This window comes from Balaenoptera physalus (genome assembly GCF_965194825.1).
Source record: "Balaenoptera physalus genome assembly, chromosome: 5".
Lineage (NCBI taxonomy): Eukaryota > Metazoa > Chordata > Mammalia > Artiodactyla > Balaenopteridae > Balaenoptera > Balaenoptera physalus.
Genome location: NC_138884.1, coordinates 87,435,345 through 87,458,123, shown reverse-complemented (window position 1 = coordinate 87,458,123; position 22,779 = coordinate 87,435,345). Strand labels below are relative to the sequence as shown.

General features: G+C 48.1%; 1 protein-coding gene across 9 annotated transcripts in view; it reads left to right on the top strand.

The window, feature by feature from the left end:
• Positions 1 to 22,286, top strand: part of TBC1D1 (TBC1 domain family member 1) — a 216,874-nt gene extending 194,588 nt beyond the window's left edge. For all 9 annotated transcript variants that reach the window (XM_082464150.1, XM_082464149.1, XM_082464151.1 and 6 more), the window contains 5 exons: positions 1,047 to 1,291; positions 3,336 to 3,495; positions 10,894 to 11,063; positions 17,967 to 18,140; positions 21,777 to 22,286. In XM_082464150.1, the coding sequence (XP_082320276.1) occupies positions 1,047 to 1,291; positions 3,336 to 3,495; positions 10,894 to 11,063; positions 17,967 to 18,140; positions 21,777 to 21,977 (950 nt within the window). In that variant the 3' untranslated portion in view covers positions 21,978 to 22,286. The remainder of the gene's footprint in view (positions 1 to 1,046; positions 1,292 to 3,335; positions 3,496 to 10,893; positions 11,064 to 17,966; positions 18,141 to 21,776) is intronic.
• The last annotated feature ends 493 nt before the right edge of the window (positions 22,287 to 22,779 follow it).

The following is a 22,779-nucleotide window of genomic DNA, read 5'->3' as shown; positions in this document are numbered from 1 at the left end:
CAGAGAGCAGACTTAGAAACTGCTCCCCATGGCTTTCCAGCAGTGGGGTGACTTGTGCGGGGTGAGTATAGGAAGGTTTGTTGCGGGGAGAGGTAGAGCAGCAAGAGAGAAATGAACACAGGACAAGAAATCAGGAAAAGAGTATTGCTGCCCTTCTAAGTCAAGTTCAGGTAAACTGATCTGGATTGATTCAGTGCTTTCTCACGGGGCTGAGGAAGAACACACGAATGTATCCTCCTCCCTTTGCTGAGACCACATAATTAAGGTGAATGTTTCCCTCGTGGCCTCCATGCACTTCTGCCTTTGCTGATCCAGACGAGGCCGTAATTGTCAGTCCAGGCGTGGCCCCGGCTGAGCATCTCTTTAATCAGGCATTTTTCTGCTCCCTAGAAACACACTTCCCCATCAGTCACATTCCAAAAGGAGAGGGGGAGGTGGGATTTGACAGGTATCGACCACACAAGCCTCCTGGACGGAAGAAGTCTTTTTAAACTTTGAGTACCAGCTTTTTGTGAAAATCGGGGTGTCAAGAGCGTTTTATTTCAACCTCTTTCTGAGAGGTAATTGTTTTGTATAAGAGAAAACACCTACTGCTCCCCACTGTGCTTCAAAGCACTGCCTATGGTTTAAAGGAAGAGAAATGTGTGTGCGGTGTGAAGCACTTGCAGGGAAAGGAGCAGTCTGGGCAGAGCTGATCGGGGCGTGTGCTGGCCTGGGACTGGGTAGAGAACCACAGCTGACCGCTCCTCTGGACAGTAGACTCCTGTTTAGAGGATAGACACTCTTCTTCCTGTTTTAGATGGAAATCCAGGTAACTGCAGGCCCGAAGGCGGTTCTCATTTCTTTCACCTGAAAGCATGATTAATTGCTGATTTTTTAATTGCAAACATTATTCCAAGAACAACCAGCTGACCTTGTTTATAGAGCTGATTTATGACGTAATACCACTTGTAAAGATCTGTTGCTTTAACCTAAAGCACATCAGATTTCTGGTTCAGTAGGCTTTCTTTTTTTCGAAGTACAGCAAATGTCTTTTGTTTTCACAGGGCGAACCTTTCCAACACATCCGTACTTCTCTGCTCAGCTAGGAGCGGGGCAGCTGTCACTTTACAACATTTTGAAGGCCTACTCGCTTCTAGACCAAGAAGTAGGCTATTGCCAAGGTCTCAGCTTTGTAGCAGGCATTCTGCTGCTTCATATGGGTGAAGAAGAGGCATTCAACATGCTCAAGTTTCTGATGTTTGACATGGGTCTGCGGAAACAGTATCGGCCAGACATGATTATTTTACAGGTAGAGAGCGTTCCTTAAGTCTTTGATAAAGATGAACTCTAAAATGTTTATGTTCCCTTTCCAGGTATATCTAAGGAACTTTCCCACCATCAGTTAACACCGTAACACCTGTCACTGCTGAGAACTTACTCTGTGCTAGGCCTTACATCAAACGTTGCATGTGCACTTACCTCCTCAAACTTCAGGAAGACATTGTTGATCAGCTCAGTTTATAGATGGGAAAGCTAAGGCTCAGAGAGGTTATGTAATTTGAGCAGGTCACACAGCTAGCAGGTGGCAGAGCTGGAATTTAAACCTAGGCCTGTCTGACTCCAGGGCACCCTCCCTTTTACCCTTTATCAGACCACCTTCAGGTGGTCTGATTCCTAACCTCCCAGTGTATTTGCTCCTTCCTCTGCCGGGGATCCCATCCCTACCCCTCAACCCCTGCCATCCCAGGTCCAGCTCAGATATCACCTGTTCACGCAGGTGCCGTGTCCCCCCTCTTCCACCCACCCCGGCTCGCTGTGTCACGTGATCCTGTCTCATTCCTTTTGCGTAACACACTTACTGCCTGAAATTATCTTGTTTCCTTGTTTATTTACTTGTTTATTTTCTGGCTCTCCTTAGCATATATCATGAGAGGGCAGGGAATCTTACCTGTCTTGGGGCTGAGTCCCTAGTTCCTAGGCCAGTGCCTGGGATGAAGTGGGCACCTCGTCCGTATTTGTTGAATGAATGAGTGACAGGTGGCAGGTCATGTCAGAAGAAAACCCCATACAACAGTGTGTTCCATTGCTGCTACCACCGCCTTTCAGAGGTGGGGAGAACTCTGGATCCTGCTTTGAGGATATTCCTAAATGTTGGAACATGTGTTTACGTGTTTGTTTACCAGCAAGATACTCTGATATCAGAGCCTTAGAAAGTGTACGTTAGAGCCAAGGACTTTTCCAGAGCACTGAACAACATGGCTAGAAATCCTTTCACCTCCACCTGCGTGTGTGGACCACGTGAACATAAATCCCATAGAAGGAAGCCATCCCGTTCACTAGGAGATTTGGGCCTGTATAACACTTTCCACACATGCTGTCGGGTTCTTCCTACATACCCCCGTTAGCGTATTTAATGTAGGTGCGCCTGCCATCGCAGAGGGTGGAATGTTTCAGATTTGTATAGTATAGTATACAACAGTATATACTGATACAGTATATTACACAAGTCGTATGTAGTATAGTGTACACACGGCTGTGTTTGGGCTGGTGGCCTAGAGATTAGATTTCTTTTTGATACAAAAGAGCCGCAGCTGGTACCTGAGAGAGCTATGTCATCTGGCCTCCCGGAAACAGTTTCTCCCATTGTGGGCAGTACATATCCAGCTGTAGCGCCCTCTCCAGGTCACTGGTCCTCTGGGCTCGGGCCAGGGACTGCTCAGTCAGGGCTGGCTGTAGGCCAGCTGTGAGCCCCGGGACCCTCATGGGCTCCCTGCCAGAGCCGCGTCACTCTGAAGAGGGCGCCCCCTGAGCTCACGTCCAGCCCACTCGGAAAACTTTTCTCCGTCTCGAGATAAACGCTTGTCAGCTTATTTGAACTTTCCTGTGTTGTAAACCTGAAGAAGTCACACCTGTCCTGCCTCTGGAGTGGTTTGGGGGTTCAGCGGGAACTTAGGGGACAGGTACAGTAGCATGCTTCTGCAGGCTGTGCTCTCACTCCGCTGTTGGCGAGAGGCTGGCTTTTTACTTCAGGTTCCCCTGGCTTTGGGTTTTGCTAAGAATGTGTATCTGAGAACTTACGAAACGTTGCCACAAGACAGACGCGTAGCTTCTCCCAGCCGAGGAGCGCGAGGGAACAGTAAGAAGAAAGGCCGTGGCCGGAGGAGCCCCGCCGTGAGCGCCCCGGGCCCAGCCCGGCCCCCGCCTCGCCACAGCAGCCCCAGCGAGCGCTCGCTGGATGACGGAGGGCGAGAGCAAGGGTCTCAGGAGCCACGAGGAGAGTTCCGTGGTCCTTCCGCCTCCGAGTGGGGTGGGTGCTGATCTCCCGCGGTGACCCTGTGTGCGTGTCCCTGCAGATCCAGATGTACCAGCTCTCGAGGCTGCTCCACGACTACCACAGAGACCTCTACAATCACCTGGAGGAGCACGAGATCGGCCCCAGCCTCTACGCCGCGCCCTGGTTCCTCACAGTGTTCGCCTCGCAGTTCCCCCTGGGGTTCGTAGCCAGAGTCTTTGGTGAGTGTGTGTGGGTCTGTTCGCCGGGACCCGCATCCTCGAGTTAGATGGGAGCCGTGTGTCGTCACTCCGCGGTGATTCTTCTCATTTTTATACCTGCGTCTTCTACAAGAGACAGGCTGTTATTTGTCACTCTCAGTTTAGTGAGGATCGGGCTTTGGGAGGTGCAGGACCTGCTTAACTTCTGATGGTCAGGGCCTCGCCTCCATGCCTTCTCGCGGGCTTAGATCCGATTCCCTCCCCCCAGGCTCCCCCTGGAGCAGGCTTGCTGCAGGCTGGGCCGAGGTGCCTGGCGTGGGGCCCAGAGATGTTTCTCCTGAGCCTCTTCCTCGACCTCTCTGGCCCGGGACTTGCTCGCTGAGCTCCCTGAGACTTCTCCACCGGGAGTCCTGGGCCACTGCTCTTTCTAGATCTCCCCTGCGTCTTCTCCTCTCGCTTCGCTTCCCCTACCCTTGGCTCTTCGCTTCCTCTGCCGGCGCGCTCTCGAAGGCACGTCTGTGTCGCCGACCCACGGTCCGTCCTCATGCGCCCCCTGCGTCAGCTTCCCACTGCTGTGCCCCCGTAGCTGTGGGTGGGTCACATTTCAAACCATCTCCCGTTTACTTGATTTACTTTTCGGGAAGATTGTCAGAGTTTTAAATGAATGTTCATGTGCAAAGTCTCAAAACTGCCTTGTCAATTAGACGTCAATTTAAAAAACTAAAAATTAAAAAAATGTAAAACGTTGCCTTGACCTGGCAGGGATAGGAGCCGAGTGACATGCTGTGAGCAGTCAGCTCTTGTACAGTGTGCTTTCCCTGCTTCAGGATGAAGTAATAATTCTGACAATTCAGGTTCTTTTTATCTTTTTACTGTGGAGGAAGAGGTTATTAAAAAATTGATTGTCATCACATACCAAGTGGTTTTAAAGTACCATTTATGTTGAGTCACTTGATAGCTTAAAAACCTGTGCTCTTATACTTTTTTAGATTCGTTTTTAGAATTAGAGACCATCTTAAAGGGATTGTTCACAAAAGAGAGAGTCACTTTAGGCAGCTTTGGGCAGACCACTTGTATATCTAGATTCTAGAAATCCTAAAATTTGCTTTTTTTTTTTTTTAAATAAATTTATTTATTTTAGGCTGCATTGGGTCTTTGCTGCTGTGCGCGGCTTTCTCTAGTTGTGGAGAGCGGGGGCTACTCTTTGTTGCGATGCGCAGGCTTCTCATTGCGGTGGCTTCTCTTGTTGCGGAGCACCGGCTCTAGGCGTGTGGGCTTCAGTAGTTGTGGCACACGGGCTCAGTACTTGTGGCTCACGGGCTCTAGAGCGCAGGCTCAGTTGTTGTGGCGCACGGGCTTAGTTGCTCTGTGGCATGTGGGATCTTCCCGGACCAGGGCCCGAACCCATGTCCCCTGCATTGGCAGGTAGATTCCTAGCCACTGCGCCACCTGGGAAGCCCGCCTAAAATTTGCTTTTTAAGTGGGCATTGAGTCATCGTCTCTCCTCCTCTTCCCCCGCAAAGTACTAGATTTTTATTATCATTTACTTCTGTCTGCAAGAACTTTTAAAGAATTTCCCATTTGGCTTTACTAGGAGAATCTAGGTTCTTAAAATATTCACTACTCTCCCCATTTTTGCATAGCTACCTCCCCAAATTGATTTTTATTTTCCGTCCCTAAAAAAAAAATAAGCACTGAAAATAATTGATACTAAACATTCTTTCCCTGGTTAAGCAAATCATTAGTGAGATTTCATGAAGGTTTTATACCATAGTTTTTTAAAGAAGTCCTCAAAATTATCTGCTTAGTTGACCCAAAAAGAGTCACAGAAACTACAAGATGTTTAGCTGTAGGCTTCAGTCTTTCTTGCCAAACATTTCTGTGTGTTCTACCTTTCTTACTCTGGAAATGAAAAGAAAATCATTAGTCTGCTTCACTTTTTCTCCTGATTCTTTACTGTGTTTTTTCAGAAGGGTAATGGAGAGCAGTGAAGATTGAAAGGGGGAGGAGGGAGTGTTATTAGATGGTTTGAAAACAGCTCAAGCATTGAATTACACTGTTTGTGAAGAAAACTCTACAGAGGGGGCTGAGCAGGAAGGGCCGAAGGGTCAGCGCCGAGTGTCACTGCCCCAGCCGCAGGCACGGAAGCCGCTGCTGCCCAGAGTTCTGGGCTCTAGGGCCGTAAAGCTCTGGGGGAAGAGCTCTTTCCTCACTGCAGAAGTGGGTAAGAGGCATTAACAGCAACCAAACAGACAGACAAAATCTGCTTTGGAAATGACAGCCCTTCTGCTGCAGAATATTCAGAACTCTCTGAAGCTCATCCTCATGACGTCATAAGTACAGCTGAAGCCAGTGAAAGCAGGGTCTTCTTCTCGATATTATGTAGTCAGAGGTGTTGGAGTTGGAGTTTCTTGTACATTATGCTTAACGATGCCAGTCTCTATGAGTCCTGGAGCCCACAGACCCCCGCTGCACTGAGTGGGTTCGTGTTCAGCTGGCTAAGGGCTCAGGGCTCAGGGCTCCTGAGATTATAGGTAGGAAGTGGGGACTTAAGACAGCACTGTGTTGTGATGTCATTCCATCTATCAGTAGTTAAAAGTGAACCATTTTATTGGTAAGGTGAAACCATAGAAAAGATAGGTTTTTTAAAAAACCATTTCTATATTTAGCATCGGTGACTTAGCTCCGCATTGGTGGGTAGCTTCATTTTAAATCCCAAAGCCTGCCATTCATATATATACTGCAGGCTTTTTTGGCCTGGGGTCCATTTCATTATAGGCCTTTAGGCCTGGATAAAACCTAAAAACAAGAGGACTTTTGTTAACTCTTCACTATTTTATATGTAAGTAACAGATTCTCAGCTTGCAGTCAGCGTAGCTCATACATAGATTAATAGCTTACCTCGAACTAAGTATACGCTACTTGGAGGGACAGCTGCCAGTGATGCCCGAGCCTCGACCTTTACATGGTAATTAACCACACTCTTCTGGATGTCAGGTGTCACATAATGTAAAATCGCCTCCTCCTGTATTTTTCCAGTCTGGTAGTAGAGGGGTCCTGGGAGAGATGCTTGTTCTGTTCACCTCCTGATGTCTACCTTTGGGGGAAAAAAGTCTGAAAAATAGGACCTGCCTTGCTCCTGCTGGAGGTGATGGCTGTGCTATTATTAGGCTCCTGACGTTTTCTATAGGATGTGCTGCCAAGTGGATGAGAGAGGAGGTGGAATCTAAAGATCAGGGTTTGGCCAAACGCAGAAGCCACCTGTAATGTAGGGAGGGGTTCTGAGAGGCTTCAGGACTAAACTAGACTGGGAAACAAGACTGTTTGGGTGGCCAGGGAAAAGGGCTCTTCCGGGTAACGCGATACAGCGGTGATGAAGTGAGTCTTTGCCCAGTCTGCGCTGTCATCTTACTGCAAGGCTGTCAGCATCCTTCATCTCTCTCCTGCCTGTTCCTGGTGAAATGTGGGGATATCACAGCTGGAGGACCGCAGCCTCCCAGAGAAAGTTCAGGAGAGGGCTGGCCCACGACAGAGACAAAGGTGGCTGGAAAAGGGATGTAGGATAAGTTCACCTCCTGGCCGTGTGCTTTGCCTTGATCATTTCCCCCCCATAGGAAAGTGGCACTTGTAATGTCGTGGGGAGTTTCAGATAGAGTTCCCATACACGTTACCACGATAGCGGGGCTGCCGAAGTGTCTTCAAAGCAAAGTAGTTATTTGTGGTGTTCTCAGCAAACAGTTTGCAAGGTGGTGGAGTCAGCTGAATTTAAGGTTCCCTCTGCTGCCTGCCCGATGAACCGCTTTGCCTGTTTCTAGGTGGGCTTAAAAAAGGAGAGAAGGAAAGTCGGCCACAGGGTTTTGAGCTGGGCTCCTGCCGCGCTGCTGAAAGACTTAGCAGCTCACTTCCTTGTGCAGTGATTTTCAAATGTGGGAAATCAACTCACTTTTCCAAGGAGACTATTGTTTAAAAAAAAAAAAAAAATCTAGTATGTAAATGTATAGGGACTGGGAAATGGGCAAAAATGACAGTAATTGGGTTGGGGCAGTGGGTTTATAGGTAACCTTTTTCTTTACTATTATTTAAAAATTACTTAATTTTTAAAACTTGCAGAGGGAGAAAAAGGTGTGCTAATTGTCTCTGAGGGATACAGATGTTGCCCCTAAGTGTAGCCAGATAAATATAGGAGCCCCTTCTTCTCAGCAAAGCTTTGAGGGGTCCTTCCTTCAACCCTTCATACATTCCTCAGTCGTGTCCCGAAAGGAAATCCTTATTTGAAGCCTCCTTAGTCTAACAGAGGCTTCTGGGGCTGAGCTCTCCCAGCCTCACTCGTGCAGACCACTGGCCAGCTTGTCGTCAGAAGGATGGGCACCTGGGGTGGGCCTCCAGGAGTGCTGGTGAGTCAGGCATCTTGAGGCATCTGGCAGCATGCACAGGGGCGTCTGCTGCTGGGAATCAGCATGGTCTTGTCAGTGGCTCTTAAAAGGTGGCTTTTCTCCGTCTAAAGTTAACTGGCCCTTCCTTGCAAGGCTCAGACCCATAACCGGGGTCTCATTGGCATCATCTCCTAACCAGGGAATACGCTGACCTACTGAGGAAAGAGGAAGAGAAGGCCTTCTGTGCCCCTGGTGTGTGCACGCTGGTAAAGGTAGAATGGCCTGGGCCCTCACAGTCTGGCCCCACGACCAGGGCTCCTGCCTTACCTACTCTTTCGGGCTCCTGCACATGCTGTGTGCTTTCACACCTCAGCATTTCCACCTTCTTTTCCTTCTGCTCGGAGTATTACTCCCTGACTTCTTGACTGGGGAGTTTCTGTTGGTTCTTTAAGGCTGGGTTCGGCAGCCACCTTTCCTTGGGGCATTTTCTTCCCTTTTGTATTCTGTTTTGTTTTGGTTTTAAGATAACCAAAAAAGAGTTAAGTAAAAAAACCACCTCTCCAGATTTCCCTTTGTTTTCTTCATACAGTTTGGAAAAGTTCAGAATCACAGGAAGCACTCTACTAGTAAGTAGATTTGTTATAAAAACCAAGATCCTAAAGGAATAAAACTTGGAAGACCGTTGTTAATCTTAAGACTGCTGATGTGGATTGTGTATTTGATTATGCTCATAAAAGTTTCCCAGTTGTTATTTATTTTAACTGGCTTAGATGTGGGACTATATCTAAATTTAAGGTACTTGCCCCAGAGACTGAAGATGCTGAGCTATAGCACGTCATTGGTCTGGTAGTGCAGTCCACTCCCCCAGAAGCCCTGCAGAGAATGCCTTGATATTGATTCTGATAGATGCCATCAGTTTTTATTCAGCTATAAGTGTTCATATATTGAAAGGAAGTCTTACTGTCTAAACCAAAGAAACTTCAAATTTACTTTGTTTTTGAAAACGTCATTTCTGCTTAAAAATATGTCTTAGTTATAGCGCAATCTTATTTTATTTTATTTTATTAAAAAAAATTTTTTTTGCTTGCGTTGGGTCTTTATTGCTGCGTGAGGGCTTTTTTCTAGTTGCGGTGAGCGGGGGCTACTCTTCGTTGCAGTTCGCGGGCTTCTCACTGCGGTGGCTTCTCTTGTTGCGGAGCACGGGCTCTAGGCGCAGGGGCTTCAGTAGTTGTGGCTCGCGGGCTCTAGAGCACGGGCTCTAGAACGCAGGCTCAGTAGCTGTGGCGCACGGGCTTAGTTGCTCTGCGGCATGTGGGATCTTCCCGGACCAGGGCTCGAACCCGTGTCCCCTGCATTGGCAGGCGGATTCTTAACCACTGCGCCACCAGGGAAGCCCCTGTAGCACAATTTTAGATCTTTATGTTTTCTGTAGTGGTGAATTACATGGGTAGACTGCATATTTTTTAAATCAGACGTTTCACGGGACTATTCGACCACAGCACTGCCTCGATACATGTACTCCTCCCCCTAAGAAGTTCAGATTTCAAAGATGTGATCTCTTCTCCAGTTTATCTTCCCAGCCCCTACAGCCAGACTTGAGGAGGCAGCATCTGTCCTTTTCAGTTGTCTGGAGCTGCCCTGAACCAGGAGCAGTGTGAAGTTGAGGGAGCAGTGTGGCGCCGGGCTCTCTGGGAGCGGCTGCCTGCAGGGCTGCACCCAGCCGGGCGCCAGGTCTGCTCACGTGATGGTCTCGCAGCATCTCCGGGGCTGACCCAGCCAGCCGGTGCTTGGGTGTCTCCCTTATGCCATCCACAAACCACCCTGGGACACCTCCAGCCTGCGCTCAGTGGCTTGTTTCTTAATGGCTTTCACTTCTCACCACCCTAAACCACCCAGAGAGGCAGAGGCTAGGAATTCTCCCTCTCACCTGCTTCTGTCTTCCTTGACTTGATGGAAAGTACAGCTTCTTTGTCCCTTCCATTCTTCTGCAGCACCCCCAGAAAAAAAAAAAAGAATATTGACAGTTGCCTCTAATTAGATTTATGCTCCCATCTTTTAAAATTATATTTCTTCTTACATTATTATTCCAGTTGTTAGGTAACTTTCCCAAATTTAGTCACCCAGCATTTAGTTACTAGGGCTGTGCTCGAGCCCCAGGACATTGGAGTCTCTTTCTGAATGGCTTCAACTCTGGGGAGGGTGGAGCCAGGGCTGGGCTGGGCTGGGCTGGGCTGGGCTGGGCTGGGCTGGGCTGGGCTGGGCTGGGCTGGGCTGCGCTGGGCTGGGCTGGGCTGGCTCGGGGCCCACTTGCCCTCCCTCTCCTTGTACACAGTACGTGTGGGGATTGTTAACATTCGCCAGCCATTCTAAGGGAAAAAATGGCAAGAACTAGAAAATAACCCTGATAAAGTTCTTTGAATTCTTCAGAGGGAAAAAATTTTTATTCCATTATTATGCTAAAATTCAGTATACTTGTTAAGTATTTAATAATGTACTTTTGCAATGGTGCAGGCTTTTTACAGTTTTTAGAGATCTTTTAATTCAACCCCTTATTTCAAAGCAGAGGAAGCAGAGGCATTTTCTTCACTTACAGCAGCAGAAATTAGGATAGAGTATTTATACACATCTTTGTTTTACTCATAAAAATATATGTTTTAGTAATAACTCCTTTGAAATCCAGAGAATTCCTGAAAAAATAGACTAATGAAAAGTTTTCTTTTTCACAGTTTCAACTTTTGAGGTATGTTTGAACTTAATATATTTTTGGAGTGAAAAACAGATTTATCTGAACCTGTGAAAAAATTTTAGCAGTAGTTTCGCATATATACTGTATGTATATTTACATATATATATATATTTACATATATTATTTATTTATTTATTATTAGCTATATTGTCTTGACAACCCTATCTGAAATACCAGGATCTTATAATTTGGGGTTGCATTTCCCACTGTCCTGCTCTTCGATGTGTGTGAAGGGGAATGGAGTGCCATTTCATCAGAATCTGGTCTGGCTTAACTTTCTGCTTTTCTGTGTTTTCCCAGATATGATCTTTCTTCAGGGATCAGAGGTCATATTTAAAGTGGCTTTAAGTCTGTTGGGAAGCCATAAGCCCTTGATTCTGCAACATGAAAACCTAGAAACTATAGTTGACTTTATAAAAAGCACGCTACCCAACCTGGGCTTGGTGCAGATGGAAAAGACCATCAGTCAGGTATGGTTCAGTCTGGACCTTCCAAATGTTCCAGCGATTCTGGATATGCAGAAGCTGAATTTCCTTTTTTTTTTTTTGAGCAGGAGCTGTTTCCTACCTCTTTGTGTCCTGAGCAGCAGTGCTCAGCTCGTGGGAGGCACATCTCGAATCCCTGTTCCATGATCAAACGTGTGTCTGTGTGTGCGTGTGCTGAGAGTGTGTAGGTGTGATAACCAGCACAAACTATCGGTAGTTTCTTACAATTAAAAGGCATTTGTCACCCCTCGGTGTTTGTTCTTCTGAAATACATACATTTTTATTCAACGTAGGCTTTTGTAAAATGAGTGCTTTGATTTTTGTGCTGAAATGGCATTAATTGGAATTTTCTAAAAATTTAACTTGATACGAAGTTGTGATAGAGTGTATACTGTATAACTTTGTTCTGGAGAGTGTGTGTGTGTGTGTGTGTGTGTGTGTGTGTTTTATAGAGTTCAGTTCCACATTCATCTGTGGTTCTGGTCCCTCTGATTTCTGTGTGCAGTAGAACTGCATTGCATATATGCATGTATCACTCTCTGAAATGTTACGGGTTGAGGGTGAGGTGATCCTGGAATTGCAGCTCGACCAGTTGTTAATGGCCTGGGTTAGGAGTGGGAGCAGATTTTGACTCTGTATCAGGAAGAATTTTCCAGTAATGATTGCTGACCATGCAGGACTGAGCTGCCTGGCAGAGGGTGAGGTCACCCTTGGAAGTGTTCAGAGGCTGGATGGCTGAGTGCTCCAGAAGGTGCCCAACGCAGAGTTCCCACAGACTCAGCAGTCGGGGCCTCTCATTAGCCTAGAACTTACCTCACCTGCTAATGTAATGAAAACATAGAGCAATTAGGTAAAAGCAAATAGTGAAATAAAGCTGTGTTTTAAAAAATCCTTCTTCTGAGGGTTTCTGATAGTCCGAGAGTGGTGGGTTGCACCCAGTTGCAGCAGTTTGCTTTCATTTGCTGCCCCTCCTTAGGTGCTGAGCCCAGAAAAGGAGGCAAGTCTGGGCTGGAAGAGGGAGACGGTTTCGTCCAGGTGCCACTTTGGGTCTCTGCACATTTCATTTGCCTACGTGAAGGAGCAGCTCTTTTCGTCTCTGCACTTTCTTCTTCAGTTAATTGAGAGGCTTTTACTTCCCTGGTGCCTTCCTCTCAGTGTGAATAGCTCTGGCCTGTTGACGCCCTGCTTTTTGCCAGGTTGTGTGTGACTCTGCATATACACACATGATCTCATTCAGTCATAACCAAATTCCTGAGGGGACAAGTGGTTTTAACCCACGAGCAACCTAGGGTTCAAAGTGGTTGATTAGCTGGCCCACCGTCATGCTGCTGAGAAGTGGAAAGGTAGGGTTTCAGACTCAGGCCCTCTCACTTCAAACGCTTTCGCAGCTACTCGGCTCCACCAAGTGTCTGTGGGTGTCATTTAATCAGAGATTTTCTGTACTGTACCTGTATATTAAGACTGAATTCTCCACCCTTGGATTCTTTACTTTCTGACATTTCCATGCATTTCCTCCCTTTTAGAGCTTTCATTGCACATATGTATGTTTTTTGGCTGCAGGGGCGAATGCAAGAGCCTTGGTTCCCTAAACCCAAGTCTGTGCCAGTGAGCGCCTTGACCTGCTGCCTGGGGCCTGGCTAAAAGGCAGGCAGCCTCGTCGATGTGGTTACCTTCTGGATATTGAGCCCCAGGGAAAAAAAAACCATTTTCCTCCCCTCGTCTGTAAAGGATACTTACTGAGGGTGTGAAGGTACTCTTTAATGTTGGGAGAATAGAAATGGACACAGTGTGGAGAGAGGACAGTTGTGTGTGTGCCTGAGTTGTTTCAGGCATCCGTTTTGAACTTGGCATGCTTTATTTCATTGGCTCCTTTAACAGCTCTGGGGCCCGGAGGGAGTAAATGCCCAGCACCCTGTACGAGGTGGCAGAGCCAAGAGTGTAACGTGCGCTGGGACACCAGAGCCCATTCTGTGTAGAAAAGGAGCGTGTAACCAGTAATTGCAAGAGTGGTGGGAGCTCCAGTGGTGCTGTGCAAGGGCTGCCGGAGCAGCGGGCTGTGCAGGGAGTGAGCAGTGAGTGGGGAGCGGGGACCGGGGAGCTGAGGGAGTTGAGTTCAGCTGGGCCTTTTCTGCAGAGGGCCAGGGAGGAAGTGTTTCAGCCTTTGTGGACCATAAAGTCACGTGAGGTCAGCTCAGCCTCTGCAGCATGAAGGCCACCAGAGCCAGTATTTGTCGGAATGAAGCGGCTGTGTTGCAGTAAAGCTTTATTTGCAAAGCATGTGGCGGGACAGCCTTGGTCCACGGGCTGTAGTCAGCTAACCCCCCATTATAGTACGTGCAAAGGCACGGGAGCGAGAGAGAAGTTCTAGGCGCAGGTTCAGCTTTCCCGGTGCGGGGGGAGGCGCGGGGATTGGAAGTAGGGACACAGCATCTGCATCTGAGGTCCAGGTTTTCAGCCTGCCACAGGTCTCGCTGGGAAACAAGACTCAATGCCAGGCAGCTCTCCGCCCTCCTTCCCTCCAGCGTGTTCCATCTGGAACTTGACCTCTGCAGGCTGTCAAGCTTTCTGCCTGCTCGCTGCCCCCTCCCATCCCCTCCCTGCAGAGGGTGCTCTAGTCTCAGGTTCTACTCAGAGGGGAGACCCGAGGGGCAGCGCGATTTCTCTGCAGCCTTGGAGAGCCCACAGGGTGGAAGTGATATTGCGTTCTTTGCATGCTGCTGTCCTGTGTGTGGGAGGATGGAGCTGGGCTGGATCTCTGTGATAGCCAGGCTCCGTTTCATTAAATACCGTCTCTGTGGAAGCTCAGCTCGAGCAGCTGGGACACAGTCTGCATCCAGGGTGGGGAGAGTCCCCAAGGACAGGGCCCTGGGCTCCCGCTCAGCGCAGACAGGCTGGGAGCCGCCACCGAGGGGCAGGCCCAGAGTTGACAGAGTCCAGCGCGTGGGGACAAGGGTCTCAGGCTCTGTGGCAGCTCCTCAGTGTGACTTCACTGTCAGTTGAACGTGAGCCATAAAAATCGCCTCACAAGAAGGGAGAAGCCCTGGGAATAAACAGAAAGGAGGAGAAGGGAGGTCAGGGGTTTCATCTCATCACAGCGAGTGCCGTGTGCCTGTGCAGCCTCAGGTCAGTGTAAGGAAGAGAGCAGGTGAAGGGGGGCTTTGGAGGACAGGGCAAATAGCCTGTTTTCCACGTCCTTTGGGCCCTGCTCCAAGTGCGGCCCCAGACCAGCACCATCACGTAGGAACTTATGCAGAATCTGGGCCCCCCACTTCAGACCTGCTGAGTCAGAATATGCATTTCAGCAAGATGCCCAGGAGATATGCGCGTGCACACACACACACACACATGCACACACACACACACACACAACACAGGGGCACCTTGGAAAGCTCTGCTGTGGGCGACTTCATTGTAAGCACACCAGACAAGTCTCTGTTCTAGTTGAGCTTGTAGGAGAGAAACCAGAATCTTAACAAAGTTCCTTTGTTCAAAAGATGCTCTTCAAAATCACAGTGGTGAGACTGCCCCTTCTGCCTTGGGAGGAGCCCTTAACTGCTTGGGCAGCTTGCGCTATTGAAAATTAGTTTTTTAAAAGGCCAGTCAGTGCCGTACCAAGAGGGTGCGGTTCGGCAGGGAGGAGTACTTTACTACTGACATTGTTTAGAATTGCTTGCATGTGGTGATAATAAAAAGCAGACCAACTTTTAGTTGGGTTTATTTTTGTTTTTAAATTCACTACAGACACTGCGCCCCCTTATTTTTGATACCCAGGCAGAGGCTCCCCCATCCAGCTCTTGGTATGCCACTGAGACCACCAGGCTGGGGGGAAGGGTCTGGGGGTGGGGAGGGTGGAAAGTATGTGACTAATTCTGCAGCCATCAGGGTTGATGGCTTCATTACAGAGTGTCCACAGACAGCAAAGAGAAACACCAAGTCTCCAAGAACAGGCGCGCCAAGAACAGAAACGAGTTCTCTAAAGGAGGAGACACGTCTAGCAAACAGATATCTGGGGAAATATTTAGCTTCATTCTCTAAAGGAGGAGACTCGTCTAGCAAACAGATATCTGGGGAAATATTTAGCTTCGTGCATAATTTAAATTTAAATAGCATATAATGCTTTACCTTCCTAGAATAACAAAATGAAACATTTTAATCCCAATACCCAGTGCCAAGGGTATACTGTATCTGGCACATTCTTACGTTGCTAATGGCACTGTATGTGGATTTTTCCCGTTTGGGAAGCAATTTGGCAATACGTATCACGAGCCAGTAAAATATTTGTACCCTTTGACTCAGTAATCCCATTTCTTGGAATGTATGCTTAGGAAATAATCCAAAATATGGGAAAAGCCATACATATGAGGATGTTTAAAGTTGTCGTTTATAACAAAAACTTACAAGTAACTAGATATCCAGCATTTGATGACTGGATTAACATGGTTATTGATACGTCGAGTTGGTAGAATACCATGAAGCCATTTATAATTAGGGTTATGAAGACTATACAGCAATGTGAGAAAGCGTCATTTGAGGACCAGGGCGCTCCTGTCACCGCCAGCCATATGCTGCCATGGTCGGAAATAAATTCCCAGGCACGGCTGCAAGGGCCGTGTGTGTGTTTTGGCAGCCAGGAGGTAATGATGCAGTTGAGCAGAGATGATTGTGACCCAGGATGGTTCCTGGGGATTAATAAATCCCTCCGCTCTGTGCACAGCTGAGAACCATTAACCATAGCTGCCCATCCATCTGGATCAAAGGCCAGAGGTTTTGTCCCCAGGCTTTCCAGGTTAGGAGCTCATTTAAAAACCTCTGTGGAAGAAAAAAAGTGTGTGTGTGACATTTATCCCGCACCGTGTTTATCATTACACACTAATGCCACAGCAATCTCGGTTTTAATGTGTGGTCTTTACTCTGAGCTGTTCAGAAGTTCCATGGTGTGGCATCCTTTGTCATTTTGCTGCAGCACAAGGTTGGATGGGAGGGGTTTTGTGACAGCTGTGTGGGAGCCGATCCCTTAGCTAAGTTAGGGCACCAACTCAGCTTGCCAGGCCTGTGTCTCATGATTCCCCACAGCTGTGCTGTCAGGTAGGTGTTACCACCTCCATGTGGTGGAGGCCGGGAACTGAGGCCAGGAAAGGTCAAGTAACTTGCTCAGGGTCATTCGGGGAGTCGCCAGCCGAGCCCCCATTCAAGGGCTGACTGAAAGCTTCTGAGTCAGTTTTCTTGACTGTGGAATAGAGATGATAATCCCTGCCAGCTCACGGTCGCTCTGAGGGACAGCAGAGAGTCTGATCAATGCAGTCAACTCCACACACAAACACGCACGCACGTCACAAATACAACGTGTATTCCTTTTTTGGCCTATAGTGACTTTTGTGCCTAATTAGTATTAGTCATTGAATTAAATTGAAAACCAGGAAGCTGAAAAATTAATCTCAAGGAAGAGAAAATAAGATTGGAAGAGAAAATAAGATTTCTGGGAATGGTGAGAAAGTAAACATGGTTTTTGAAAATTGACTTCAGGAAAGATGGGACTCATTCGTGTTTGAATGCTAATAGGGTACCATCAAGGGAAATGAGTTTTTCATTGATTTTAACTGTGTTGGAATTTCTTTCTTAAGGAAATGCTGTGAAGAGTTAGTTTCTGCTCTTATAGAGACTAATTTCATTCTTTAAATGTGTGTTCTGATCTGGCTTTTTTTATGTGGTGACTGAATTCTCAGATCCACGCCGGGGCTTCACGCCTGGGGCAGCAGCAGCCTCTGCCTTCTGACCCCTCATCGTCCCAGCCTCCATCCAGCTCACTTCACTCATCAAGAGAAAGTACAGATATGAACAGCTCACTCACTTGTGCACGTTGGGGTTGTTTTTCACACGAGTGGTTTTTTTTCATGACTGTTACTATTATGGAAAGGAAGGCAACTCAGGCATTGTTTTGTATTCACTCATCTATGTGGGTGACATTTGGGTTTTGGCTCATTTCTGCATATCTTATGTGCAGAATAGGGTTTTTTAGTAAACAGTTCCATTACTTAGCTGTTCTTGTAACTCTGAAAATCCAACTGAACTATAATTAAACTTTGACCTGGTGACTGGGCAAATGGGGCTGTGATTCTTTTGTTTTGTTTTATTCTCTCTTTGACCCATAGTTGTGTATCTAATCTAATAGAATTTTCAGAGAAAAATGATCTAAGTACTGAAATAAGAAGTAAAAATAAACTCTTATAAGCATTTTAAAAAAGAAGGTTTTGGCTTTTGAAAAATGAGTATCAGAGACCTACACTTACTGTTACCTTTGGTTTATTTCCAAATGCTTCTTTTTTTAAAAATTTATTATATTATTTATTTATTTAATTTATTTTTGGCTGCATTGGGTCTTGGTTGTGGCACACGGGATCTTTCGTTGCGGCGCATGGGCTCTTCATTGTGGTGCGTGGGCTCCTCTCTAGCTGTGGCGTGCGGGTTTTCTCTCTCTAGTTGTGGCGCGTGGGCTCCAGAGCGTGTGGGCTTCTGTAGTTTGCGTCACACAGGCTCTCTAGTTGAGGCGTGCCAGCTCAGTAGTTGAGGTAGGCGGGCTTAGTTGCCCCGCGGCCTGTGGGATCTTATTTCCCCAACCAGGGATCGAACCCGCATCCCCTGCATTGTAAGGCGGATTCTTTACCACTGGGCCACCAGGGAAGTCCCCCCAAATGCTTCTTAAATCCTCTCTTCCCAAGTAAAATTATTCCCTTCTCAGTGCAGAGAGTTTTCCTTGTTTATCACTAATAGTATCAGGCACAGAGTAGGTGCTTCGTGGGCACCCGTCGACGTGGTCACGTGTGTGTGTGTGTGTGTGTGTGTGTGATTTTTCTCATTTTCAGTGCCTGATGGCTTTTCTGTGTGTCACAGGTGTTTGTGATGGACATCTCTAAACAGTTACAAGCTTATGAAGTTGAGTACCACGTGCTTCAGGAAGAACTTATCGATTCCTCTCCTCTCAGTGACAACCAAAGAATGGACAGATTAGAGAAAACCAACAGCAGCTTACGCAAACAGAACCTTGACCTCCTTGAACAACTGCAGGTAGGGCATATTTACAAGGCAGCCTCCCGAACCTTGAGTGTGTGGTAGTTCATTAACTCACCAGAGGCACCAGCGGGCTGGGTTTTCCCATGGCCGTAGGCCCTTTCTCTTCTGGTTGTTTGTAGTTGGGATCAAAGGTAGCCCAGGAGAATTGTTCCTTTTTGTTAGGAAGCAGACAGATTATCCTTTGCTAAGGTCAGACTGTCCTGGAACTTTCTGAGAGGCTATTTCTGCACTTAACCCTTTCAGGAGACAGACCCAGAGCTGAACTTGGGTTCAGGGTGCCGTCGTACAATTAGCCGAATAGCCAGCGATTGCGCTTTGAGTAATGATGAGACAATCAAAGGCATGAGCTTTCAGGAGCAAAACCCAGCTAGGTCCACGGAGTGATATCAAGTGAGGAAGTGCCACAGGATCTCCCTAACAGAGTAAACCAGAGCCTGTGATCAGGACTTGTGAGTCCCTGGTGCAAATGCAAAAATTCAGTTCATGAAGGGACACAGTTCTCCCCTCTGGAAGCTTCCATCTTACCATGGATAAATGCGGATGAGGACATACAGTAAGTAGAAAGGCAAACCCAGACCTTGCATGCAGGAGGGCGAGATGGAGCAAGCACGGAGGCGCAGTCCAGAGACCCAGATCTTGCTAGGTCCAGTGTCACCCACACTGTCACCTGCTCTGCTCTGATTCCCTCATCTGTGTGACAGGGACAGAAAGATGCCTTTTCGTTGGGGTAGGGGGTAGCACTCCTCTACCAATAAGATAGAATAAACTAACCACACAGCCTGCTTTTTAAATGTCAATATGGGTGGTAAAGCTGTCATTGTTAAGGAATTGTGTGTGGAGGGGGGGAAGGGGGTGTTTTAAAAAATTATTTTTGAGCTTGCTGTGGAGAAAAATTTGTATTTTTTCCAAAATGTGTATTCTGTGGTATTCCTCGGCTGTCCTGAGAGTAAGCTTTCCATCCTGATCCAAGCCTCTTACTTTTCTCCATAGAAAGTTGCTGCTTTGCAGACACAAGCTTGGCAGTGATGGGAGAAAGGCCAGCCTTTGGAGCTTAATAAATCAACCCCTGTCTAAAATGTATTCCCCCCAGCAGGGATTTTTACCCCAGTAGAAACCTAGTAGATATTTGCTGTAGAGGAACAAAGAAAAGTCTATCCTTACCCAGGCCTGACTACCAGTCACATTCCGAAAGTTAGCTTTTTTTCCCTCTAAGATTGAGCTGTCCTAACTGAAACTATGCCTGAGTACGATTTCTCCAGGGTGTCTTAGCTGTAACCTGAAGGGGAGGTGCCGGGGAACGAAGAGCCTTATCTTGCACGTAAGGGTCTGCAGTGTAGCTGGTAATCTTAAATGCCTTCCAAACAAACAGGTCCCTGAAGTATGGCAGGATGGAAACATTTCTAACAAAGCTCAGAGTTGAAGTTGAAGCATTTGTCTCGTTAGGATAGTGCTCAAATAAAAGGTTCATTTTATTGGGCTGATACCATGTGGGTTTTTTTGCGATGAAGAGGGGAAGTAATTTTGCGCTGCTCCTGTGATACTGTACCCCTTTTGTGAAGAGAGGGGGTTGTGAAAAGCTGCTCAGACATCTACGTTCTGAAGAAACGCATCAAGAGGTAATTGGTAACAACAGAGGTTCTCCTTGGAATGATCTTTCCCTTGACCACGTGGCTGTGTGCTTCTGGAGATATGCCGGTCCCAGCTGTGCTGGGTGCCAGAGGCCACCAAAATTTGTAAGACACTGCTGCTCTCAAAGAGTGAGTTGGGCTAGGGATTGTGGTGTGTCAGTTTGTGGGTGCCTGCATATAGTTTTCCCATTACCCTCTGAGTCATGTGGAATTACTTTCAGCCAGACCACATAAGTTCTGTGAGACTCACACCTCTTTTCCCTTTTTTCTTTTTTTTAAAATAGTTTTCAGAGTCCAGGGATAGCTGTTCAATGCAATACTTAATTTTCCAACATAAATCTTTGCTTTTTTGCCCAAGTATCAAAATTGACCTGTTTCCTGGCTTTGTTCCATTCATACAGTTGTTGGACATACCAAAGCCCCATCTATTTTCTTGTTGAACACTTAAGAATGTCGTCTAGCTGCTGGAGACTAAACTGTCTAACCTCATTTGTCCAGCAGCGTACTTATGACGATTGCTTAGACGTGTCTGATGTTGCCAAATGCTAAGGGACGCGCATTTTTTGGAATAATCCACTACCAGTCACTGAGTGCCCGTGAGCTGGGTGCTTTGGGAGGCCAGACCCACGTGCAGGGCGAGGTGTGTTTTTTTCCGTGAGACGGCTTCGGTCTCACTGAGGAGGAGCCCTGGCGTTCATGCTGCCCAGTAAATGACCATGCGCATCAGCTCACTGCTAAGCTGGGAGGGGCCTCTGGGAGTGTGTGGGATGAGGTGGGACCCGTCCCAGGCCTTGACCGTGGGAGGAGTGTGAGGGTCGGAGAGGACTGCTCGGACATACCCACTGAGCGTGACCGCCCCCTGCCCGGTAAGCCGGCAGACCTAGGATCTCAGTCCTTTCTTCTTTCTGTTTTGAGTGTTCCAGTGTCACAGCCAGACCTAGGCTTTGAGTCATAGAATTGTCTGTCTAGCACAAGTGTTGTCTTGTTCAAGAAGCTGTTGCTGTTGTTTTGAAAATGAGGGAAAAAATACGTACCGTTTTTCCCACCTAAAATCTCTGGGGACACGTAGACGGCCGGGCAGATGAGCGAGCCAGTGCGGTGCCTTACTGACCCCGGGCCTGAGCCCTCGAGAATGCAGCGGAGAGCTGGAATCGGCCAGGAGGCCCGGGGACAGCAACATAGGCGGGTGCTTTTCTCAGGAGGCTCCTCCGCTTCACTGGAGCCAACTCCCTGGTTGCCTGGGAAGCCAGCCCGAGGGGACTAGAGAGAAGAGGAGGGTCCGTTGCAAGAGAGAAGCACCTGGAAGGTCGGCCTGACACTGATTGTGTGCCAAGGACGCAGACGGGTGGGAGTGGGGGCACTGCTGGCGTCTGTGGCCAGTGAGGCCATGCACGCGACCCTCTTAGCAGAGCTCGGCCACCCTGAGCGCTCCACACACGTCCCCGGGGAAGTGCCCGTCCTTGTTACTGTAGGGCGTATTAACGGTTCAGAGTAGAGAGCTGTTACTACACGGGCCTTCACACAGAAACCATTCTGATGGTCTGTCTGAAATCAGTTTGTACCTGTAAATACGTGTATTTGTCAAAGTGGGCCGGACTGTGCTGCAGTAACAACGCTCCAGACCCCAGGGCTCAGCACCGCGGACGCTCCACCGTGTCTCCACGAAGCATTCTCGGGCCGTCTCACAGCTGTCCTCCGGTAGCGGGTGACTCGGGAATCGGGCTCCCTCTGCACTGGGAAGCCGCCATCTCCACAGGCGGCTTCCAGAGTAGCCACGACAGGGGAAGAGGGTGCTGGAGCGTCTCGGGGCGGCCCAGCCCGCCTGCGAGGGAGTCTGAGAAATGGAGTCTTCCCCTGTGGCCAGAACTGAGAGTAAACGCGGAGAGATGTGTCTCTGCCAGAACAGGTCTCCAGAGTGCCTTCGAGGCTGGACGGTGGAGCGCAGAGTGGATCTCCCATGTTCTCCCCGGGCAGTTGCATTCTCATTTCTTTTGTTCTCTAGGTGGCTAATGGGAGGATCCAGAGCCTGGAAGCCACCATTGAGAAGCTCCTGACCCGTGAAAGCAAGCTGAAGCAAGCGACCCTGGCCTTGGAGCTGGAGAGGTCAGCGCTGCTGCAGACAGTGGAGCGGCTCCAGGGGCAGACGGCAGAGCTGGGCGGCCCGGAGCCCGGCCCCGCACCGCCCGAGCCTGCGGGCCGCTGACGGCCGGAGCCCAGCCCCCGCCAGAGCACAGCTCCAGAACCGGGGTCGCCACCGCCCTGACGCTGTCCAGGCCTTAACTGAGAGAGATGAAGATGCCGGAGGGAGAACGGAGCGTGAAGCGTGCTTCTCAGGGAGGAGACTGGCTTGCTAGCGCACGGGTTCTTCTGAACTAAGATTCGCAGTGCAGGGGGCGAACGTCCCGGTGTCGTCGTCGTTGTTTAGGTTCTAATACGTCCCCTCTCCGGTCCCGGTTACTGTACTCAGTAGATTTAGGTGGCATGGACTTGAAATAAAGCACCTTCGTGTTTCTTTATTGTTTCCTTTTTCAGTATCCCTGTGTCTGTAAAGGGCATTCATAATACTGTGGGATTTCAAAAGCCAGCGAAGCCGGAGGTGATGATTCCTCTGGCCAACATGTGGCCCTTCGTTCTTCCAAGGAGGGTTTGTGTGACTTACACCTTCAGTGTCACCGGCAGGGGTGCGGTTGGCCCTTGGCCATTCTTGTTGTGGAAGCCCTGGATTACCACTGGGAAAAATCGGAAGCGATTTATTTAAATTTGACATCTTCCGTTTGATCACTGTGCTTGGTATTTAATGAAGTTTGTCTTTTAAGAAGAATAGTTTTCATATACTTTTTGCTTAGCCCTTAAGTATTGATCACAGTCATTGTAGATAAACGTTTTATGGGAAAATCACCAATTTTTAGACTCTGCCAGGTATTGCTAGCGTGCGACCTGCAGTTGTAGAGTCTGAGAGGTTTACTTTGTTGTGGTGTTTCATATCCATATTTCAGAGTCGTGTA